Source organism: Bison bison, unplaced genomic scaffold (genome assembly GCF_000754665.1).
Source record: "Bison bison bison isolate TAMUID 2011002044 unplaced genomic scaffold, Bison_UMD1.0 scf7180017864037, whole genome shotgun sequence".
Classification (NCBI taxonomy): Eukaryota; Metazoa; Chordata; class Mammalia; order Artiodactyla; family Bovidae; genus Bison; species Bison bison.
In genome coordinates this window covers 9,670,821-9,688,122 of record NW_011494609.1, presented here as the reverse complement: position 1 = coordinate 9,688,122, position 17,302 = coordinate 9,670,821, and the positions used below count along the sequence as shown (strand labels likewise).

General features: G+C 45.6%; 1 protein-coding gene across 2 annotated transcripts in view; it reads left to right on the top strand.

Annotated features, from left to right (window-relative positions):
- The window catches only part of MX1 (MX dynamin-like GTPase 1), a 33,400-nt gene that overhangs the window by 14,646 nt on the left and 1,452 nt on the right, over window positions 1–17,302 (top strand). Inside the window, exons 8-16 of one of the 2 annotated variants that reach the window (XR_824818.1) lie at window positions 2,059–2,257; window positions 4,638–4,716; window positions 5,030–5,152; window positions 5,545–5,686; window positions 9,018–9,176; window positions 12,136–12,212; window positions 13,544–13,783; window positions 14,573–14,843; window positions 17,057–17,122. Coding sequence is in view for 1 of the 2 variants with exons in the window: in XM_010834940.1 (XP_010833242.1) it covers window positions 2,059–2,257; window positions 4,638–4,716; window positions 5,030–5,152; window positions 5,545–5,686; window positions 9,018–9,176; window positions 12,136–12,212; window positions 13,544–13,783; window positions 17,057–17,287 (1,250 nt within the window). In the remaining variant the exon portion in view is untranslated. Of the gene's footprint in view, window positions 1–2,058; window positions 2,258–4,637; window positions 4,717–5,029; window positions 5,153–5,544; window positions 5,687–9,017; window positions 9,177–12,135; window positions 12,213–13,543; window positions 13,784–14,572; window positions 14,844–17,056; window positions 17,292–17,302 lie in introns of those variants that run through there. The other variant, XM_010834940.1, reaches the window with a different exon arrangement.

Here is a 17,302-nt window from a genome sequence, read left to right as displayed (position 1 = left end):
ACTCTCCACTTTCACTTTCATCAAAAGGCTTTTGAGTTCCTCTTCACTTTCTGCCATAAGGGTGGTGTCATCTGCATATCTGAGGTTATTGATATTTCTCCCGGCAATCTTGATTCCAGCTTGTGCTTCTGCCAGCCCAGCATTTCTCATGATGTACTCTGCAGAGAAGTTAAATAAGCAGGGTGACAATATACAGCCTTGACGTACTCCTTTTCTTATTTAGAACCAGTCTGTTGTTCCATGTCCAGTTCTAACTGTTGCTTCCTGACCTGCATATAGGTTTCTCAAGAGGCAGGTCAGGTGGTCTGGTATTCCCATCTCTTTCAGAATTTTCCACAGTTTATTGTGATCCATACAGTCAAAGGCTTTGGCATAGTCAATAAAGCAGAAATAGATGCTCTTCTGGAACTCTCTTGCTTTTTCAATGATCCAGCAGATGTTCGCAATTTGATCTCTGGTTCCTCTGCCTTTTCTAAAACCAGCTTGAACATCTGGAAGTTCACAGTTCACATATTGCTGAAGCCTGGCTTGGAGAATTTTGAGCATTACTTTACTAGCATGTGAGATGAGTGCGACTGTGCGGTAGTTTGAGCATTCTTTGGCATTGCCTTTCTTTGGGATTGGAATGAAAACTGACCTTTTCCAGTCCTGTGGCCACTGCTGAGTTTTTCATATTTGCTGGCATATTGAGTGCAGCACTTTCACAGCATCATCTTTCAGGATTTGAAATAGCGCAACTGGAATTCCATCACCTCCACTAGCTTTGTTCGTAGTGATGCTTTCTAAGGCCCACTTGACTTCACATTCCAGGATGTCTGGCTCTAGGTGAGTGATCATACAATCGTGATTATCTTGGGATAGTGGGATAGTATCCAACCTTAAAAAGGAGGGACATTCTGACACCTGCTACAATGAGGATGAACCTTGAAGACACTGGGCTCAGTGACATAAGCCAGTGCCAAAGGACAAATACTGCATGACCTCATTCATATGAGGGACCTAGTGTGGTCAGGTTCATAGACAGGAAGTCAAGTGGGGGAAGGGAGAAATAGGAGTTAGTGTTTGGCGGTTACAGAGTCTCAGCTGGGGAAGAGGAAAAGGTTTTGAAGATGAATAGTGGTCAAGGTTGCCCAACAACGTGAAAGTGTTTCATGCACCTGAAGTGTGCATGTAAAAATGGTTAAAATGTTATGTTTGAAAAAATGCATTTGGCTGTAAATAGCAGAGAGCCTGAGGAGAGTGGCTGAAACAAACAGCAATTTATTTTCACACCTAACAAGAAGTCTGGGCAGAGGCTGCTCACCTGCATACCAGTGATGCCGTCAGTCCCTTCCACATTCTGCTCCACCATCCTTAGCTGCAGGTTCTCATTCTTTGCTTGTCCTGCTGCCCATCCTGCCTGGGATGAGAATCTCTCAGCCAGGGCTGCGGCTACAAGTGGGCACAGTAAACCTCAGAGTTAATCCTGGGCTGGACAACTGCACGGGGCCTCACATACAGATGGGTCCGTGCTCGGGGCAGTGTTCTGATGCTGCCATCTTGCAATACTTGTTTAAACAGGCATTCTGCATTTTCATTTTGCACTGGGTCCTGCAAATGACCTAGCTGATCCTGGTCAGACCCTTATTTTCCCAAGTGTGAGCCAGGCCCCACCTGCACCAATATTAACTGAAGAATTTTTAGAAATGCAAGTCCCTTGATCCTACCAAATCTGCTGAATCAAAATCTCTGGAGCGGGACCTTAAGATGGCTCTGATGCACAGGGAAGTTTGAGACCCACTGCATGAGAGTGAACTCCTTTGCTGAACAGGAGGAATGTAACGGGCCATTACACGCTGCTGTCTCTCTGGCATGAGAGCCAAGGTCTTGGTGAAGTGAACTTAAGGAGCACAGAGGGGCTGAGCCTCGCACCTTCACTAGGCAAGCTGCATTGTCTGCCCCAAGCAGCGTGGGAGCAAGCCCAGGGCTAGGGGACCTCGCTCCCCAGGAGGAGAGCTGACGTTACTTCTCACCCTGCGAAGATGTGAACATTCTGTAACCAGAGTCTCTGGATTGCAGGGATCTTGACAAAGCCCGATCTGGTAGACAAAGGCACGGAAGACAAGGTCGTGGACGTGGTGAGAAACCTGGTTTTCCACCTGAAGAAGGGCTACATGATCGTCAAGTGCCGTGGCCAGCAGGACATCAAGCATCAGATGAGCCTGGACAAGGCTCTGCAGAGAGAGCGGATATTCTTCGAGGATCATGCACATTTCAGGTATGTGCATGCAGCTTTCCCAGGGAGAACTGAAATTAAGGACCTCCTTCCTCACAGGAGAAATGCATGCTGTCCAAGGTTGGCTGTTGAGAGTATCCGTGTGTGTCTGTTCCTTTACTGTGATCATGGGGAATCTGCCTGGAAGAGTAAAGGAGGAATTCACAAAGTAGGCAAAGAATAAATCTAAAACTTCAGAAGAAGGCGGAGACTTTTTGCAATAACTTATTATAGTTCTGGAAACAGAATATAAATGTAAGTGTAACAGGATGGAAACAAAGTGGAAAACCCAGAAGTAGGCTCAAGTACATACATTTGGTCTGTGATAAAAGTGGCACTTCAAATTCCTGGGCTTTTGTCAGTTTCATTATCAATCAGTGGCACTGAAATAATTATTTAATAGTTGGGAAAGATTAAATTTGTCCTTACTTAACATGGGATACCAAAATAAATATCAGTGGAAGTTTAAAATTAAGTACAAAGAAAGTACCACTTCTCATAAGAAAATATAGGCGGAGAATTAATAATCCCAGGATAAAGGCCTTTCTAACCCTGATGCCAAAAATGAAATTTTTTTAAAAAAGGATGATACTGATAAATTGGTTATTTTGAAATAATGAGAAGGTGTAGAGTTGGTGGGAAAGGAGGGGTGTGGGCTTGCATCTCCGCTGCCAATGGCGTGTGCTGAGATCACACAGGTGTCCCTAAGGCTGAGTTCCATTTCTAGGAATTCCACACAGGCAAGCAATCAGAGATGTGTTCAGTAATGTCCCCTAAAGCATGTTCAGCACAGATTTGTTTTTAATTGTGAAGACTGTGGAATGTACATGTTGAAAATCATGGGATTTGTGTGGACAAACTAGAGTAAGAGATCACAGTGCTAGCAACCATTATAGTGCTGTGCCAAGGAGATGCCAATAAAAAGATTCTTATAGGACGTTGAGGAAAAAATGACACATTCACTGAGATCCCTTGTGTGTGCACATGTGTATGTGGGAGGAGACGCATGTCCTTTGTAAACATTATCATATTTGATGTTCCCAGAAGCCTGCAGAGACACATAATTCAGAAGAGATCCTTGCAGTCCTGTGTTCATAGGAGCATTATTCACAATAGCTAAAAAAAAACATGGAAGCAAGCTGAGTGACCACTGATAGATAAACACAATGTTTATCCAAAATGGATTAAAAAAATTCTATCCACACAGTGGAATAGAATTTGGCCTTAGAAAGGAAGAAAATTCTAGCACCTGCTATAACACGGCTGTACCTTGAGGGCAATATGCTCAGTGAAATAAGCCAGTCATGAAAAGACAAGCACTGTATAATTCCTCTAATACAAGGTCCCTAAAGGGGTAAATTCATAGAGACAGGACCTGGGGGAGGGGGTGGAGAGATGTTTAATGGGGACAGAGTTTCAGGTGGGGAAGATGAGCTGTTTCTGGAGGTAGATGGTGGTGATGGTCACACATCAATGTAATTGTACTTAATACCACTGAATGTGTGCCTACAGGCTTCGCAAGTGGCACTCCCCACTTGTGAGTAAAGAACTCACTTGCCAATGCAGGAGATGCAGGTTTGATCCCTGGGTCAGGAAGATCCCCTGGAGGAGGGCATGGCAACCCACTCTAGTATTCCTGCCTGGAGAATCCCACGGACAGAGGAGCCTGGTTGGGCTACCTTCCATGGGGTCACAAAGAGTCAGATATAACTGAAGTGACTTAGCTCACACATGTGGTGAATTTTATGTATATTTTCCCACAATTAAAAAATTCGACAGGTACAGAAGCTGAAACTTAGGTATGAGTGTACTCTTGCAAAGATGTGTGTGAACTCATGTTTCCTGGCTGCCCTTCATCCTAAAAAGTCCTTTAACATGTGGAAAACTGTGTAGTAGCTCACTCTACAAACACATATTTGGAAAGAGTGAGAGGAGGGCTTGATCTCCTTCCCCAAGCAGCTCATGGTTTAAGTTGTCATTTTGGAGAAGGGTGGGTCCCCCAGTTCAGGCTTCATCCATGCACCTGTGTAAATATCTGTCAATATATTTTCATGAAGCCCAATACCAATGCACTGTGTATACAGAAGGGTATGTGCATGTTATGGAAACATATCTCTAGGTGATATGTGAATTTTTATAAAGACCATTTGTAGTCAGGTGTCATAAGACACATTTAATGTATCAGCTGGAAGGGATCATTCTATACCATTTTCGAAATATGCAACATTACAAAAATTCAGTCATGATTCTGTGTGATCCAGTTGCAGGACATGCCATCCAGTGGGAAGTAACTGCACTTACTTTGGCTTTCCCGAGCGACAGAGAGCCAACCTGCATTTTCTGGCTAGACCCAGGTGGACATGAATGTTGTCTTCTCTTGCAGGGACCTTCTGGAGGAAGGGAAGGCCACTATCCCCTGCCTGGCAGAAAGACTGACCAGTGAACTCATCATGCACATTTGTGTAAGTGCACGCAGAGCTGAACAGAGTCTTGCAAGTGCAGAGCTAAACCATGTTGACACACACGGACCGCCTGGACATCTTGTTAAGATGTGGGCTCAGATTCAGGGGCTGTGGATGTGGCCTGGGATGCTCCCAGGGGGTGTGGCTATTGCCTGTTAGAGGATCACATGTTGGGTGGGATGCTGATAAACCACCCACCCGGCCTAATTAAAAATGAGCTTCTTGCAAGCACTGGCCTAACCCTAGCCCTTCCCCATCGCAAACCACAGCTCATTCCCTCTTCATATTTATGTCTTTCTGTTGTTTTTCTCAGAAAACTCTGCCCCTGTTGGAAAATCAAATAAAGGAGACTCACCAGAGAATAACAGAGGAGTTACAGAAGTATGGCAAGGACATCCCAGAAGAAGAAAGTGAGAAAATGTTCTGTCTGATAGAGGTGAGGACTGCCAGTGGCGCCAAGCCGGGGAGTCGTACATCACTGTCCACAGGGATTGTGGGCGTCACGTTCATCTGTCTTCACTTCCCTAAAGCTGATCCAAACGCGTTCTGCCCACTTAGCACCAAAATGGGCCCGGAGTTAGAAGGCGGGCAGGGAGTGGTGGACCACCCCATGCGTGCTATTGGCTCTTCCTCAAGTGCGTTCCCTCACTGGGGACCCCCCCAGGCTGTGAGGGGAGTTTGGGGTTGTCTGCTGCCCAAGCTTCTTCTCTCCTGTCCTCCCATCTGGCCTGAGAGACAGCAAAGAGGGACTCACCCATGCACACGACTGCCAAACTCCCTTGCTCTGTTTGGAATATCTCTGCTGATTCTTTTTTTTCTTCTTGGCAGAAAATTGATACATTTAATAAAGAGATCATCTCAACAATAGAAGGGGAGGAATTCGTGGAGCAGTATGACTCCCGACTGTTTACCAAAGTACGAGCCGAGTTCTCCAAATGGAGTGCTGTGGTTGAGAAAAATTTCGAAAAAGGTGAGTCTGAGGCACCACGGTAAACATGTCAAGTTGAGCTGAGTCCAAGGCTGGGGGAGGTGCGTGATGACGGTGGCCAAAGACGGTCAGAGTAAGGACTCGGCAGCGTGAAAGCCACATGTGCTGTTTCAAGTCCCTGAACTCAGGCCAGCAAGCATCAGGTTCAGACTTCAGAGGACACCTGGAGAGAAGATGCAGGTTCAATGGCCCATGCCAGTCATGACTCTTAGAAGACTCAGTTTTCCCTCAACAGGGAGCAGGTGAGCCTGCCATGTATGTCATGCCCTTTGTGTTCCCAGCGGTGCTGCCCCTGAAATAATCCAGTGGGTAATCCACTGAGGCCTTGAAACCTGACGTGTCCTGCAATGGATCTTATAGTCACTGTTTAGTTGCTCATCCGACGCTTTGCAACCCCACGGACTGTAGCCTGCCAGGCTCTTCTGTCCGTGGGATTTCCCAGGCAAGATTAATGGAATGGGTTGCCATTTCCTCCTCCAGGGCAACCTCCCAACCCAGGGATCAAACCCATGTCTCCAGGTTGGCAGGTGGATTCTTTACCACTGTGCTACCTGGGAAGCCCTTATAGTTGCAGTGGCGAAAAGAAAATACAGCAGCATCTTGGGTACCACCTTGCATCATCAAATCTTCAAGAGTCTAAGAAAAGTAGAAAATGTGATTTGAAATTTTTTTTTACTATTTTAAGAAGCCTAAAGGACTGCAATACACCAGGCTCCTCTGTCCTTCACGATCTCCCAGAGTTTGCACAAACTCATGTCCATTGAGCCTGTGATGCCACCCAGCCACCTCATCCTCTGTCATCCCCTGTGCTGCTTACAGAAGCCAAGTCTGTGAGCGGAGAGTTGTACACCTGCTGTGCAGCGTGTTCTTATGTCAGGGAGGGGGAGCACCATGCTAACCCCTTTCAAAGAAAACAACAGTCTTTGGCTTCCAGAAGCTCCCTCGTGGCATTGCCTGGCCAGGTTTTTATGGCAAAAGTGCTTATGGCAGACAGCCTGTGAGAAAAATGGCTCATTTTTTAAAACGATAAATTCCTCCCAACAAATGATCAGTTCCATATCACTGGGTGTCCAAATGTAAGAACTGATTTGGACCCCTACTGCACCTCCTATCCAAAAATAAACTCAAAATGGATCAAAAACCAAAGTGTGCAAGCCAAACCTGTAAAACTCTTAGAAGAAAGCATAGATTTAAAACTTTGTGACCTTGGGATTAGGTAGTGGTCTCTTCAGCTAGGACACCTGAAGCAGAAGCAACACAAGGGAAAAAATGATATATTGGATTTCATCAAAATTTAAAACTTGTGTGCATATCAAAGAACACTATCCAGGAACACGATCAAGAAAGTGGAAAGACATTCCACAGAACTGGAGAAAGTATTTAAAAAGCATGTATATGATAAGGGTCTAGTCTTTAGAACCTGCCTGGCAATGCAAGAGACCTAGAGTTGTGAGTTTGATCCCTGGTTCTGGAAGATCCCCCGGAGAAGGAAATGGCAACCCACTTCAGTATTTTTGCCTGGAAAATCCCCTGGACAGAGGAGCCTGGTGGGCTACAGTCCATAGTGTCACAGAGAGCTGGACACAACTAAAGTGACTTAGTACTCACTCACTTGTATTTATAATATGTGAAGCACTCTTACAGCTCAACAACAAAAAGAGAAATAATTCAATTTAAAGATGGACAAAGGATTGGAATAGACATTCCTCAAAAAAAAGAAAAAATATACAGGTATGGCTAATAAGATTGTCTTCCCAGTGGTCAGTGGTAAAGAATATGCCTGCCGATGCAGGAGACATGAGTTTCCTCCCTGGGTTGGGAAGATCCCGTAGAGGAGGAAATGGCAACCCACTCCAGGATTCTTGCCTGGGAAATCCCATGGACAGAGGAGCCTCAGGGGCTACAGTCCATGATAGGTGGCAAAGAGTCAGACACAACTGAGCACCCGCACACACATGGCTAATAAGCACGTGACAAGATGCACAATATTGTTAGCCATCAGAAATGCAAGTTAAATCCCATCTCACACGTACTAGAGTGGCCCTTATGCTAAGTGGAAGAAGTGAGACACAAAAGGCCACAGGATATACAGTTCCATTTACATGAAATGTTCAAGACAGGCAAGTCCATAGAAATAGAAAGTGGATTAGTGGTTTCAGGGGCTGGATAGAGGGAATGGGGAATGAGTGCTGATGGAAACAGGGTTCCCTGGGGTGGTGGAAATGCTTGAGAATTAGATAGTGGTGATGTTTGCACCACTTTGTGAATATAATAAATATATACTTTAATAATGGTGAATTTATGGTATGCCAATTAAATCTTAATTTTTTTAAATGCCTTTCAGAAAGTATCTCCTAACCAAAAGAGGGTAACCAGGCTACCATCCCTGGTTAGTTCTTCAAAAAGAAGGAACCTTAGTCCTTCTGAATCATCCTCCCCCCACCCCATGAAGGAGGTTCTTCACACCCTAGTTTGTTTAGAGTAAAAAGAATTCCAAGAATATAGAGAAAAAATTAAGTGCTTTATGTGGTAAACAGTGATAACATATCACATTAATAATCCAACTGTATTATCCCTCTGGTTTATAAGGACATTTTACTCCTACTGCAACCTGGGAATATATGCTGAGTCACTGACTCCAGCTGGCGTTACGGTCATTTCTTTATTTTTTTTTAAGTGGGTCCACCTCGAGGGGCATGTGGGATGCTAGCTCCCCGACCAGGGATCAAACCCTCACCCCCTGCACTATGCCCACAGAGTCCTAACCACTGGACCACCAGGAAAGTCTCCATTTCTATTTTTTAAAGTGTCTGCAGGTCATAGTATTCTATGGTACAATTTTCTTTACAAAATCAAATTTGATTTACCAAATTTCCTACTCAAGTTACCTTTTCCAGAATATGTCTTGGGACTTCCCCAGTGGTCCAGTGGTTAAGACTCCACCTTCCAATGCTGAAGGTGGAGTCCAGCTGAACCAGGGGGCCCTGGTTCAGTTCCTGGTCAAGGAACTAAGATCCCACAAGCTGTGGTGTGCAGCCAAAATTTTTTTAAACTGTCTTAGTAAGTTTCTGCATTTGCTATTTTTCAGTGTCCTTCCCTGGCTTTACACATGCCATCTTGAGATGACTAAGGACAGTTATCTCAAAATCTGTTTCTTTATTGCAATCCTTGAATCTTTTTCAATTTGAAAATCAGATTTGATTTTTTTTCTTGCTCCTCTGTATTTTCAGGAAGGTCAGAATGCTACTGTGTTCAGCCAAACCAGCAAGGTTATTTCTGCAAAATAATTCAGAGCTATCCTTTCCTTCTGTAGGTTATGAAGCCATACGTAAAGAAATCAAGCAATTTGAAAATCGGTATCGTGGCAGAGAGTTGCCAGGGTTTGTGAATTACAAGACGTTTGAGACCATCATAAAAAAGCAGGTCAGAGTTCTGGAAGAGCCTGCTGTGGACATGCTGCACACGGTGACAGGTGGGTTCTTGGTTTTACTTTAGGCATTTTATCAATTTTTCTAGGAGAAGGTCAAAGCCAGTACCTCCTGCTGGGGTGTTTTCCAACACAAGCAACCCAACCAGTCTTCTCCAGACTGTAACTGGGTGTCCAACAATTCATTCCCCTTCTGACACTAACTGCCTAGAGTTCACATAGACCCATAGTTCAGCTCACAAGACCCGCCTCTGTGGATGGCAGCTCCGTGTCTGAGACTCCTGTACTGCTGAGTGACCAGCTATAAGTCACAGTTCCCACCACCCACTCCTGGGATTCCATACTCAGCTGAAACAGCTCACAGAACTCAGGAGCATACTCTACTTTACTGGTTTGCTATAAAGGATTTGCTTACCTTTACCAGTTTATTAGTGGGGCTTCCCAGGTGGCTCAGTGGTAAGGAATCTGCCTGCCAATGCAGGAGCCGCAAAAGACATGGGGCTTCCATCCCAGGGTCGGGAAGTTCACCTGGAGAAGGGAATGGCAACCCACTCCAGTATTCTTGCCTGGAGAATCCCATGGGCAGAGGAGCCTGGCAGAGATTAGTCCTGGGGTCACAAAGAATGGGACAAGATTGAGTGAGCACACACACACACACCAGTTTACTGGTGTTGGATATGAAAGATTGCAAGTTTGCAACGAAAGTTTGCAGTGAAAGGTTGCAGATGAACGATATGCATAGTGTGTGATGTGGGCGGGTCACAAGTGCGTCTGTTGGAGGAGTGGAGACGGCGGGACCACCCTTTCGGCATGTGGTCATGTTCACCAGCCTGGCTATCTTTGAGCCTGGTCATTAAGGGTTTTTATGAAGGTATAATCAATTATACAGCTTCCCTGGTGGCTCAGATGGTAGAGTCTGCTTGCAATGAGGGAGACCTGGGTTCGATCCCAGCATCAGGAAGATCCCCTTGAGAAGGGAATGGCAACCCATTTCAGTATTCCTGCCTGAAGAATTCCATGTACAGAGGAGCCCCGAGGGCTACAGTCCGTGGGGTCACAAAGAGTCGGACATAACTAAGCTATTAACACACACACACACACACACACAATCAATTATCCCATGGGAGCATAATCAATTTTTAATTCAATCTCCAGCCCTTCCCCTAGCCCCCAGAAGTTGGGGAGAAGGGGGAAGCTGGGTTGGAAGTTCCAGGCTTCTAATCAAAGGCTTGGTCTTTCTGGTGACCAGCCCCATCCTGAAGCTGTCTAGGGCCACCTTGTTAGAACAAGCGATGCGCCCATCACCCAGGATATTCTAAGGGGTTTAAGAGCTCTGTGTTAGGAACCAGGGACAAGAACCAGATGTATGTTTCTTATCATACCTCACCTCCCTCTACTCCACCACTTTGCATACTTTACAATCTCAAAACACTATTGTTTATTCGAAATCTCTGAGAAGTAAGGTTGACTAAACAGCTGCACATGATGGGAGTGGGCTGTGCCTCTAAAGTGCGGCATGAGCCTGAGACGGTGTCACTGTGGTCACGTGCCGACCGCAAGCCAAGTGGGCACTGTGGAGGAGACGCACAGTCCCCCGCAGTACTCAGCACCCCCTTCACCTCGAGAATCTTCGCTCCCTGGTTTCCTGTTTACTGCTCTGAGCTTACTGAATCTCTTTTCTGTCATCTCCTTGGCTGACACCCTCCTCACTCAGGCTTCAACTGTCTCATTTTAGCATCGAGTCGCAATCTTGAGGATCCGTGAACTCGTAGGGGTGAAGGGAGGACAGCCTTTTCACAGTTGATAAGACACGTATTTCTTTTTTGTTTACTTTGCCCTTTTATTTACTTTTGGCCGCACAGGGTCTTCCCTTCTGTGCACAGTCTTTCTCAGTAGCCGCGAGCGGGGGCTACTCTCCAGTTGCCGTGAGCGGGCTTCTCATTTGGGTGGCTTCTCTTGTTGAGGAGCGCGGGCTCTAGGGCCTGTGGGCTTCAGTAGGTGCAGCACGTGGGCTCAGTAGGTGAGGCTCATGGGCCCAGTGGTTGTGGTATACAGGTTTAATTTCTCCTCGGCTTGTGGGATCTTCCTGGACCAGGGATCGAACTTGCGTCCCCTGCGTTGGCAGGTGGACTCTTATCCATTGAGCCACCAAGGAAGTCCAGGTGGCTTCCCTGGTATTTCTAACTAAATTTTACCTTCAGGCTTAATAACTACAAACCAGAATCTGTAATTGTGTCTTGATGATCAATTGTGCATTCTTCAGTCAGTCCTAAAGAAAATTCTTGTGTAATGCTTCAAGGCTTTCTGAAAATTCTTCAGAAAACATTAAAAAGTCTATATATACCTATTTCTGTTTAGAAAAATGTGATATGTAGCCAAAAGATTTCCAAGCATAGCAGCCAGTGGTTAACACTGGTCCAGTGGTTAGGACTCTGCACTTCCATTACAGGGGCGAGGATTCACTCCCTGGTCAGTGAACTAAGATCCCACATGCCTCACAGTGTAGCCAAAAAAAATTTCCAAGCATAAAGATACTGTACATCACACTAAGATAACATTCTGTGAGGAAGTCAAGTGGAGATATCAGTTTCAAAAATGAAATAATGTAAGTTTTCTGATTGAAATGAGAGTTTGTTCACCTATTTGTTTCAAATGGATAACAGAGCTATTTTGATTCCATTGATGTATTTTAAAAAGTGATGTGTTTTACTATAAATATTAATGTATTTATAATAACAGAAATTGCATTCTTTGCAACTATTTATACTTGGGAAGAAAATGTAAACATCAGATAAATATTTCAGTGGACATATAGATTTTTAAAATTCCTCCAGGATGTTTTTGAGTAAGAAAGCACACCTTCTTCCTTCAGAAAGAAAGAGAAGATTGGGGGTGGGGAAGAGGGAGGCAGGGAACTGTTTCTGTTGTTTTACCCTCTTATTTTTTGCAATTTATGAAGTCATGGGTCCTTCCAGCAAGACTTGACTTTTCTTTCTTTCACCAGATATAATCCGGAATACCTTCACAGATGTTTCAGGAAAACACTTTAATGAATTTTTCAACCTCCACCGAACTGCCAAGGTAAAACTGACCATTAAGTTACTTAAAAAAAAAAAATGTAGGCCTGACATTAGAAAACAGATTTCTTAGATTAAGACTGTTCAACCTTTATTATGTATTTGGAGAAGCAAATAGTCAAGATCAATAGTGAATTTAAGATATGAGCGATGATGTCTCGTTAAAGGCAGTAAGAGGGAGAGAAAGAGAGAAACAATTCAGAAGGAAAATATTTAGTCACAGGAACAGAGGAGAGCCACAGTAAGTGTGGAACCCTGTTACAGCTGAAGAGACTGGTCCTGAACCTGGAAACTCATCAAGGAAACCAAATAGGAACGACTCGTCCGATCTAGGAACAGGGGCTCCCCCTTGTCCTGGCTTGGGCTGCATAGCTAATACCACTGCAGACACTTAATATTTCTCATAGTCCAAGAGACTGGAATCCCAGATGGAGGTGCTGGTGGCCTCATTGGCGTCTTCACGAAACAGGAGGCTGGGGGCAGAGGTAGAGAGAGAGGTCCCTGGGATCTCTTCTCAGAGGGTCACTAACCCATTTGTGGGGGCCCCACCCTCATGACCTAATTACCTCCCAAAGGCCCCCCACCTCCAAATTCCATCCTGTTGAGGATTAGCCTTTCAATGCATGAATCTGGTGGGGACACGAACCTTAGACCCAGCACCCAGCAGAGATGGGAAGACTGGCTCTGCCTTTTGCAAGCCAGAGGTCTTGGGGCTTCTTAACCTGCCTGGGCCTCTGATTCCTCATCTACAGACTAGGACTAAGAGTGCCCTCTTAGTCAGAAGGAACATAGAGAAGAAGATTTAGGACCACACTTGGCATCACACTCTTGCATTCAGTGAAGCCAGGGGGTCCAGGTAACTTTCTGTGTGAAGGGTCCCCTCTTTGACTTTCTGGCAGCCAGTTCCTCTAAACCCCAGGAACATGGAATATGTGCAATTTGACTGATGGAATCTGGCTCCCATCTTATCCCTGTGAGCTCTCTGGTAGAAAAATATTTCTCCTCCTCAGATGGAAAAGTCTGTAAAAGGGAAAAGGAAAAAAGCTGGAAATCAGGCCTGAGAACAGAGCCCATGCAGGTTCCCAGGCCCTGGGGATGCACGGTCTGGTCATCTGTGTGGCTCAGGCTTCCTGGGAAACTCTGACCCTCAGCCAGAATAGGAAGTCCCACTCCCTACCCAGATAAGCTGTTGTGGGGACAGAAGGCTGCTCCAAAGCCACCAGCTCTTTTCTAGATGGCACCTGCTAGGGGTGGCCTTTGCAGTGGAGCTATTGTCCTCTGACCCAATGCTTTGTTTCTAGATGGAAATTCTGTTGTGTTTCTCCTTTGCTATAGTCCAAAATTGAAGACATTCGATTAGAACAAGAAAATGAAGCTGAGAAGTCCATCCGACTACATTTCCAAATGGAGCAGTTGGTCTACTGCCAGGACCAGGTGTACCGGCGTGCATTGCAACAGGTCAGAGAGAAGGAGGCAGAAGAAGAAAAGAACAAAAAATCAAACCATTACTTCCAATCCCAGGTCTCAGAGCCCTCCACAGATGAGATCTTTCAACACCTGACCGCGTACCAGCAGGTGAGTCTGCTAGTCTCAGGACAGTGCTTCTCATCCATTCTCTGTCTCTGAGAATGAAGAGCCTGTCTCTTCAGTCTTATCCCTGTAAGGGGACCACCAGCCCCATCTTTCAGCCCTTGGTAAGCCTCTGTAGGAGCAATTCAATCAGACATGGAAAGAGTTGTTACTTAGAGCCATCTGCATCTGGTTTGGGCTGGCTGTGTGGCCCCAGTCAAGTTATTTAACCTCTCTGAGCCTTAGCTTTCCTCTCTAAAAGGAGGTAAAGTGGTTACCTCCTCCCAGGGTTCTTGTGAATATTCAGCAGGATAAGTGTAGAAGGCAGTGACCACTGGCCCTGGAGAAGCTGCTGTTCACAGAGACTTGTACTTTGATTGCTACCCTACCTTTGGGGCTTCCCAGGTGACACTAGTGGTAAAGAACCCACCTGCCACGGCAGGAGATGTAAGAGACGTGGGTTCAACGCCTCAGTCGGGAACATATCCTGGAGGAGGGTGTGGCAACCTATTCTAGAATTCTTTCCTGGAGAATCCCACGGACAGGGCAGCCTGGCAGGCTGTAGTTCATAGGGTTTCACAAGAGTTGGACATGACTGAGCAATGTAGCACATGCACTTTATGTTTCAAATAACTTGAGGGTCCATCTAATTCATCTGGGGAAGGATGCATAACTCAAAGCCCGGGGGGATGTGAAAGTCTGGACAAGAAGACAAATGGCAACCTCCTGGTTTACCAGATGTCTCCATCACTTCAGGCAGAGCATCTCACACCAACCATGCTCATATGTTTCCAGGATCTTCCAGAGATGCAGATGTAGCAGTAGCGGGGCAGGTCTGAGATGGGGCACAATTCTGCATTACTGACGGGCTCCCAGAGGATGCCATGCTGCTGGATGGGGATACACTCTGAGCAACAAAGCTCAAACGGTCAGACTCTGCAGACCTTGGGATGTGCACGGGTGTGTGTGAAGCCAGTAAAGGGCAAGGCGAGGACAGCCCTGTGCCCCCTTGGTTTCTCCTGCAGCCAAGCTCACCCCCCAGTGCTGCCTGGCAGAACCTTTGAGAGTGAGTAATACACACACACTCATACACACATATTAAAGCCTTCACCTGATTGGGTGAGGCCCACCCACATTCTTGAGGATGATCTTTTTTTTTTTTTTCTCTCTCTCTTGTATTCTTTGAGTCTTGCTTTCTGTCCTGGTCATCTGATAGTACATCTTATATTTCGTAATAGACTACAGAATACTTGAAGAGTACAATTTAAAGAAACAGAATCATAGAATATAGAAATTTTGACAATTTTCTGCACTATGCTATTGTCAAAAGCAGGAAAGAATGCCAACTAGCAAGGCTTAGGACAGTCTAACAAGAACCATAATGAAGACAAAGAAATTGTGTTAGGAATGAGGCTACAAGTCCATAGTAGCTTTACTTACTTAAAATTGACTGATTGGAGCTATTAACCACATCTACAAAATATCTCCACAGAGATACCTACATGAGAGTTTCATTGAATAAGTGGGTCTACAACCCAGTCAAGCTGACACATGAAACTGACCATTATATCTAGGGAAAGGCTAGGGCTTGTTTTATATTTATAAGTATAAACAAAGGAACTGGCTTATACAATTATGGAGGCTGGCTCATCAAGTCCAAGGTAGGTAGGACAAGCCATGCAGAAAGCCAGGCAGGTGCCGAATCTGCAGACCACAGGCCAAAGTCCTTCTTCCTCAGAAGAATTTCTACCTGCAGTGGAGGAGTTGACACCTTTGTGCCTTTAAATTTCCTACCCAAGAACATCAGGAGACCCCTGAGGTTCCTCCTTAAATATCCTTTTGGGGAGTCTCAAAAGTGTTTAAACTTCTCTTTGTGTAGGTGGTACACACGTCTGGAGTTTATTCCTACTTCTTATCTCATCTTTGTACCTCCTATCAATGAGATTCTTCTTCCATGACATCTCATTTGTAGATTTCTGTATGTTGTCTTACATTTGTCAACTGTGCTGATTCTCTTAAACTGTCTGTGGTGGTTTTACATCTGTTTCTCCAAGTTTTCCCAACAAACACTCATCCCTCTGCAGACAGTGGTGGTTTTACACTCTCCCTGATCTTTCCAGGTTTTATATCTCAAACTTTTCTTGCCCGTTTAGTGCGACTTGAAACCACTGTAGACCAGCAGACAGCCTTGCCCTGTCCTGACTTTAATGAGAACGCCCTACTTTTCCTATCAAGTATGATCCTCACTGGATAAAGTCAAGATGTTAGCAGGGCTGGGTGCCTTCTTGAGGGTCTAGAGGGAGAATCTCTTTCTTTGCCTAGTCCAGCAGAAACAAAGGAAAATAGTCAAGTAAAGCAAATTAATATCGGGTTGGCCGAAAAGTTCATTTGGGTGTCTGCCTTTTTTCATTTTTCTGATTAAATTTATTCTTTGGATAATTTTTTTAGTAGACCAAAAGGAAGCAGAGGACGTGGGTGAGGTGGGAAGCAGGTATTGTCTCAGGAAGGACTCCCTCAGGAAGAGGGAGAAAGGAAAGTTGAAAGTGACTTCCAGCGTGCTTAGAACTCAGAGGGCTCCCTTCTGTGGCTTTTGATAGCCCACCTCCTTTTATGCTAAATAATTTCAGCCTTGATTTAAAACAAAAAAAAAAAGAGGTTATAGAATCTTTTAGGGAGAGTTGTAAATGATTTTAAAATGCAGGTTTGTTTAAATTTATTTTTAATTGGAGGATAATTGCTTACAATGTCGTGTTGATTTCTGCCATACAACAAGAAGAATCATCTGTAAATACACATATGTCCCCTCCGTCTTGAACCTCCTTCCCATTCCCTCACCCCCATCCTACCCTCTAGGTCATCACAGAGTATGGAGTTGAGCTCCATGTGTTACATAGCAACTTTCCATTAGCTAGGTATTTTACACATGGTAATGCATATGATTAAATGCTACTCTCAATTCCTCCCACCCACAGACTGTCCACAAGCCTGTCCGCTGTACTTTCTGTACTCCGTGCATTTACCTTCCTAGGGCACGTTTTGCCCTCTTGCATCAGAAGTCACCATTTAGTGGTCTGGAGAGGCTGGCGGGAGCCCAGAGTGGGGGTTGGTCCCTAGCCTGGTGCTGCCCAGACCACAGAGGATGCGGGTGGGTTTGAAACCCAAGCGGGGACTGTGCACCCACGGGGTCTGAGTCCCTGCCGGGGTGCCGTGCTGAAGTCAGGGTGTCCTGGCTGCCGCGGCCCCTCACCCTCGTGTGAACTGCGCCTTCCTTCCTCGCAGGAGGTCAGCACCCGCATCTCCGGCCACATCCCCTTGATCATCCAGTTCTTCGTGCTCCGGACGTATGGCGAGCAGCTCAAGAAGAGCATGCTGCAGCTGCTCCAGGACAAGGACCAGTACGACTGGCTGCTGAAGGAGCGCACCGACACCAGAGACAAGAGGAAGTTCCTGAAGGAGCGGCTGGAGCGGCTGACCCGCGCTCGGCAGCGGCTGGCCAAGTTCCCGGGCTGAACCCGCCCTCCGTGT